Genomic DNA, 6940 nt, shown 5'->3' with positions numbered 1-6940 from the left:
TTTTTGGGTTCATTGAGAACATGGTTGTTGTTCAATAATAAAATTATTCCTCAAAAATACAACTTGCCTAATAATTCTGCACTCCCTGTAGTTATGACCCAATGCCTAATACACATGTCACTGTGATGTTGTTTTTGCCCATTTTACCCACTGATTTTAAATGTGTAATAACTTCACACAATGCAAAGAGAGAAAAACTGTCCTCTTTTGCCATCCTGCCAGGTGAGCCACATATGTGCACTGACACAACAGGATTGGAGAAGTCACACTAGTGTGCAGCTACCTGCCAAGAATTAGAAGAGAAACACAGACAAATGTGTAGGGGATTTGCATTTTTTGCAAACAGAGTTATGGCTAAGTCAAAAAAAAGTCCCACTGAACCAAATATAAAGGCCAAAAAAGCAAACAAATTAAGAATGACATATAAGAGAAAGGCAAGAAGACAGATCATTCATATTTTGATGCAGTGCAGCTTGACGAAGCTAATTTGTGTTCCTCTTTCTGCAGATGTGAATGTGTTATTGCTGAAGGCTGATGTGAAGTAGGAGGACAAAGAAGAAGAAGGAGGAGGCTGGTATTTTTTCCTGTTTTGCACATGTTTCAAGGATACAGTGCATTGATCATTTCGGTCCATCACACAGTTACTCACCAAAATTATTCAGACATTAGACAACGATAATGTGACTCAGCATTTTTGGATTATTTGATTTGCTGACAAAAAAACCCAAGAAAAATCTACAGAGGAACTTTGGAAGATTGTCATCGGTATCATCACCAACAGCAACTGCAGCGACCTGAGAGGCAAACACCAAAACAAGATTATTGTCTTACATTACCCCCTGGTGGATTTGATGAGCCACTTTAAACTGATTTGTCTCAGTTGGGTTTTAGAGGCTCCTCTTCGGCAACAGAATCAAGGCCACAGCTGACATCTCTTTTGACCTTTTTTTCTTCTTTTTTGTACTCACTTTCTTCTTAAGTCGCAGTGCAGTGCAGTACACACACACACAGACACACACACACACTGATATAGGGCACGTGTATTTGTGTGTATACTTACAGCCCCTTATACAGCTTAATCATCATGCCAAAGACTCCACTACACCCCCAACAAAGTGGTTCCCACCCAAGTCATTGAGCTTCCTGAAGCCTGTGCCTGTCTTCATCATGGGATGAAACCCCCAGATAGTTGGGCGTGCGCACGTGTATGCGTGACATCTAATGGATGCTGAAACCCATTACAGGAATCAAACTGGGGACAAAGCCCTGCAGCCCATGTTTGTGTCAACCCGCCAGTTAACAAAGAAGTCACAAATTTATTCAGTCAGACTCTGAGTCTGCACATCTCCAACAACTGACAGAGCAGAGTGTTGTTTGTTGTTTTTTCTTTTTGTTTGTTTTTGTTTTTGTTTTTTCAACAAGAGGACTAACACTTTGGAGAAGTCAATAACCATAGTCTGGCTTATTTACAGTTAGCTTTACATAGAGCTTTGAGAAACCGGCAAGGACGACCTGAACTGTAAAAAAAAACAAACCTAAAAGACAACAAAAAAACCAACAAAAAATAAATGAAATAAAGTGGATTTGAGACTGAACCATTCTTTCCCCACCGTTGTTTTTTATTTTGGGGTTGACTTTGTATTGATGGCAGCCAAGCTGGTTACTGGAACTCTGATACAAGCTATGTTGGTTTTCCATTCTGCTCTGTGCTGTAAAATACAGTAACACAAATCAGTTTGCTGTCTGACTTCTGACGCCTTTACAAACATTAGAAATGTCTTTTTGCAGTTTACATTTCAATAGCCAATATCAGTTACCAGTTAATATTATGTTATTCACAGGAATCTTGAAGTGTTTATTGTATTTTTTATGGACAAATAATAAAAAGACGCATATAGGAGTTTAGTTTTTTTTTCCAGACATTCTTAATGGCTTAATTCTCTTTGATCCTATTTTGTAAACTATGATACAGTATGTAACTTTAACAATGAACAAAAAGTTTATTATTTAATAATAATGTATGTATTAGCCGTAGAATGTCGTAACCTGTACCTGGGGTCTTTTTTATAGATGTATATACAATGACAGGTTTCAACCATTAAATGTGACCATTTCACAATGAATTACGATGCACTGGCCTCATGTTCATTTTGTGAACTTATAACACATGAGGGCAGACTAATGCCTCCTGCTCCGTCTGGTTGATCCTGATGATTTTCTCCTGGCAAAACAAGATGAAGGTGAGGTGCCAATGGGGGATGTTAAAAAAAAGAAGATGCAACAAGTTTTCATTATAATAAAAGTAAAGACAAATTACTTCCCAGACACAGCTATAAACACACAGTGCCTCATTTCAGGTTTTACAGATCGATACTTTTGACCTTGCAGAGGTAACGTTGTTTGCTTCTCAGTTTGTTTCTGAAAGATGAGTGTCTGCAGATTCTAACAAGCTCCACCGACACTGCATGGAGTGGTCATAAAGCTTAATACTTTATGGGCATGATGCATTATCCTTGATATAGTTCTTCTTGTTTTCTTTTTTATGGGGGGAATATTCAAAATTGCAAAAATTTCAAGATAGAGGATCTGTGTCAATTCTCAGAAAGACACTGAGAGCAGCATTGGTTCGAGCAACCTTGACGAGTGCATTTTTTAAAAGTCAGTTTCATACTCAATACACAGAAGGATACAAGGAAAACAAAACTAAGTTTAGACTCCAAGAGATTCAGCAGTGTGTTTACTTGAATGCCATCATCAGCATGCTGACAAGGTCATGACCACATACTGATCATTAGTAGTTCTGTATGCTTTATTTTTGTCTTTGTATGTTATTTTACCATGCTACTACGCCAAGTGCATCACACAGCCCACATCTGAGAGAAATTGGGATGTTGTTAAAATAGTTTTGCAGATATCAAAAGTGTTGGACAAACTGACTTGATGATTGTGCTATATCCCATTAGGGGAGCCGAATGTTTAGAAAGGTCAAAATGAAATGTATATTTGTAGAACTGACTGGAAAAAAGAAGAAAAGAAGATTTTTTTTAAACTATAAATAATTGCACAAAATGGATGGCTGTTCATCCAGAAATATTTCATGTGTTTTTGGTGTATGCATGTGGGTCAGACTGTCCATGCAAAGGGAAGCACACTCACAGTTCACAGACAGAAAAGAAATAAAGTTACACTCGACCTCCTATACCTCTCCTAGCAGAGAGGGAAGGAAGAAAAACAGGTGGCAGGGGATTTGTGTCTGTGTCCCTTTCAGCCTTGTCTACCAATAAAGCCAACTGTCATTTCCCAGGGTTGCATCTGTGCACTTATCTTTCTCTGTTCCTCACCAAACACGGTTCTCTAATTAACATTTGAGAGTGAATAGATGAGAGCTTCTCAAAGGAGAAGAGGACGTTTTGATCAGTGCAGCAAAGGTCAACCTTATATGCAAGCTGATTCTGCTTGCAGAATATACACGGAGATAAAAGTGGAAAATATGAAATTTCCTCCACAATGCACCCTGTGAGTTTTCCCTAATGACTTGTGTCATCATTTTAATCTCTCACAATGACATGCCATTCATAGATATAACGGCTGAGTTCTGTGAACGCTGTAGCATTGTTGATAGCCGAAACGTGATGATCAGACGGGTTGTAAACAAGTAGCAGCTTCACAGATACATAACATCTGCACCGATGTGCATGCAACAGGAAATATGAGCAGAGCACTGGAGGTACGGCTGGTCAAAATTTCCCTTTTGACCTTTAGCTTTCACTCTGGCTGTCTCGCCATCTCACTCGTCCCTCTTTCAAGCTCTCTTTCTTCCATTATACTGACAAGCTCTGGCAGGCCGATTTGGAGGCCGAGGACAAATCAATACACCATCTAACAGCTGTCAGCTGCAGTTCCCTGTGTGTGCGAGAGCAGACAAGAGTGTATCTGCTTGTGTAGTTATCGCGTTCATTACTCTTTCTTTCATTCCTTTCTTCTCCACCTGCTTATACTGATCTGCCCTTTGCTTTTTTTTTAATGTCAGTGTCAATGAGGAATCAACTAATATTTACAATGACAGTGCATGACTTGAACAAGGAGGGTACACAACCAAGGAGGTTTCTGTTCTTTGTGTTCTTTGTATTGTTTTTATTTTATAGCTAAAAATAATTCTGTATGATGACATTTCATTCTTTATAGCTTTAATTAAATCACAGATGGGTTTTTAGCCATGCTCTCTTTGTCCACAACCATGATGTGATTCATATTAACCTCAGATGTATTGAGAGTGTGTGTGTCTTTGTGTGCATGTGTGTGTACCATCCATAGCCTGTCAGTTCCATCCGCCTTACTCTGCTCTAATGACTAGTTTGACCTTTCACAGAAAACTGGATGAATGACATGATCTCTGCGTCCATATCACTTCTGATCTGGCTTTTGGCTCTGACCTCTTTAAACACTCAGCTTACTTCCCCTCTATCCACGGCCTCACTCAGTCAAACTGTTTTTGTCCATCTTCCTAATATTCTAACTTCCTCATTAAGCTAATATTTCAAAACGTGTGCACACCCAACTTCTCTCTGAGCATTATTTCACCAGTTTTCACACCATTTTCAAGTCAGATGAACATCGCTGCACACGACTCGCTGAGCACACGGCTTCTGCTTTTGGCAGCAATGTGTTGTTTGCTCTTCAAAAAGTCTCTTTTCAAAGGTATTTTCTTTGTGCCAGATATGCTAACAAGGAATACTCCAAGGCAGCCTCTCTTTAATATACACTCACTTGCTACTTTATTAGACACTTAAGTAAACTGTGTTAGGCTGGCGTTAATTTTGCAGTGATTTGCCATCCACATATATGAAGGAAAAATAATATTAGACACATATTTCATGTGCAGTCCTGCACAACAACATTGCAACAAAAGCTGAAGCAATCTGAACTTCACAAAGGCAGAGTGTGTGCCAACGATGGACTGCAGGAAAGAACATTTTCCCATTATTTTAAATTGGGTGCCAAAGTTAAAACTTTTTGACTTAAAATGATCTTGGAGTGATTTATTTTACATGCAGTGAAAATCTGCCAAATCGAGTATGCAGAGCTACTCGCTGTGGTGACCCCCTGTGAAATTTTTATGTACAGCTAACCCATCTGTTATGTTTCTCAGGGGACAGCAATGATGTCCCTGACTCAGTTTGATCCAATAAACATTGCAGGTTTAGTTATCTAAAAGGGTTAGAGACCAAAAATCCCAATAAACAGTGTTTATACATAATTTGTCATTCCATTAGAAACCATTTCAATCACTATATTGTGCAGTAGAGTTGTTTACCTCTCACAGATAATGGTTTACTGAGAATAATTCACCTGTTCTTCATAAAAAATAAAATTTGATAAAAATGTGTTTTATTGGAAAACACTGGAAAAACCTACATATTAAATGCAATAGTTTTACATGACATTTTCTTTTAATTTTCTTTTTTAATTTTAATTATTTTTCTGGATTTTAAGGGAACTTTACATGTTACACTTTACATGAAGCTGCATCTGAGAATCTGGATGAGCTGACAGACACTGTGACATCATACATCAGTTTTTGTGAAGATGTGTGTGTGCCAACCAAGACCTTTTGCACATACAACAACAATAAACCATGGTTAACTCCTAAAATCCAACATCTTCTTAAGGCCAAGGAGGACACCTGCAGAAGTGGTGACAGGGCCCTGTACAAGCAGGTCAGGAACACATTGACCAGGGAGATCAAAGCAGCTAAAAAGATCTACTCCCAGAAGCTGAAAGAACGGCTCTCAACCAACATCCCTGCGTCAGTGTGGAGGGACCTGCGGGAAATCACTAGCTACAGACACTCGGACCGGCGGCTGCCTCGGGTCTCTGCTCCTCCTGCCTCCCCTTTCCCTCATCCACCTGCTGGCCTCCACCACTTGCTAATGTTACTGAATCTGTGGAAGCTACGCCATAGCCACCACCAAACAACTGAGTTATTTTTACACACTGGTCAGCATCCAGCTGGCCAATCCACCACCTTTTGTTGTTTATACCGTTACAAAAAAATAAATCATCGGCCCACAGAGCAAATGCCCGGTATGCCCGATGGCCAGTCCAGCTATGGTCGTGCCATCAGTTAACCCTTCGCGTGCCAGCTGTGGCATGTGTGCCTAGGGTTGCCGGCCCCTGCTCTACACCAATGACTCCATCTCCAAGAACTCAGCTGTTAAACTCCCGAAGTTTGCAGATGACACCACCGTCATTGGCCTCATTCAGGATGGTGATGAGTCTGCATGCAGGCAGGAAGTTGAGCAGCTGGTACTCTGGTGCAGTCAGCACAATCTGGAGCTGAACATGCTTAAGACTGTAGAGATGACAGTGGATTTCAGGAGACATCCCTCAACACTGCTCCCCCTCACCATATCAGACAGCCCGGTGTCCTTGGTACCACCATCCCTAGGACCTGAAGTGGGAGACCTCCTCCATCCTCAAAAAGACCCAGCAGAGGATGTACTTCCTGCGACAACTGGGGAAGTATAGTCTTCCACAGGAGCTGCTGATCCAGTTCTACACTCCAGTCATTGAGTCTGTCCTGTGCTCCTCCATCACAGTCTGGTATGGTGCAGCCACTAAAAAGGGACAGGTGCAGACTGTATGGGTATCATCGGCGCCCCCCTCACACCCTGGACACAGACTTTTTGACCTGCTGCCCTGTGGCAGGCGGTCTAGAAGCCTGCAGACCAGGACCATCCGACATAGGAACAGTTTCTTTCCCCTAGCCATTTCCCTACTAAACAGTCAAACTGTCACACTGCTCCCACTAGCAGACTGCAGCTGCACCTTACGTACATTCTGTGGTATTCATTTCATTTCTGTCATCCTGTATTTTATGTATGTAAGATTTAGATTGGTTATTTATTTTTGGTTTACACACCTTTGTGTATGTATGTGT

The 6940-nt window shown here is 40.7% G+C and overlaps 1 protein-coding gene across 5 annotated transcripts in view; it reads left to right on the top strand.

The window, feature by feature from the left end:
• The window catches only part of cntfr (ciliary neurotrophic factor receptor), a 241089-nt gene extending 238960 nt beyond the window's left edge, over nt 1-2129 (top strand). For 4 of the 5 annotated variants that reach the window (XM_042229066.1, XM_005943721.3, XM_042229067.1 and 1 more), the window contains one exon: nt 508-2129. In XM_042229066.1, the coding sequence (XP_042085000.1) occupies nt 508 (1 nt within the window). In that variant the 3' untranslated portion in view covers nt 509-2129. 5 annotated transcript variants of the gene reach the window in all.
• Nucleotides 2130-6940: the final 4811 nt, after the last annotated feature.

This window comes from Haplochromis burtoni, unplaced genomic scaffold (assembly GCF_018398535.1).
Source record: "Haplochromis burtoni strain Fernald_Lab_line unplaced genomic scaffold, NCSU_Asbu1 Contig_377, whole genome shotgun sequence".
NCBI lineage: Eukaryota > Metazoa > Chordata > Actinopteri > Cichliformes > Cichlidae > Haplochromis > Haplochromis burtoni.
Note: the sequence above shows the minus strand (reverse complement) of the source record. Positions and strands in the feature narration are given on the sequence as shown.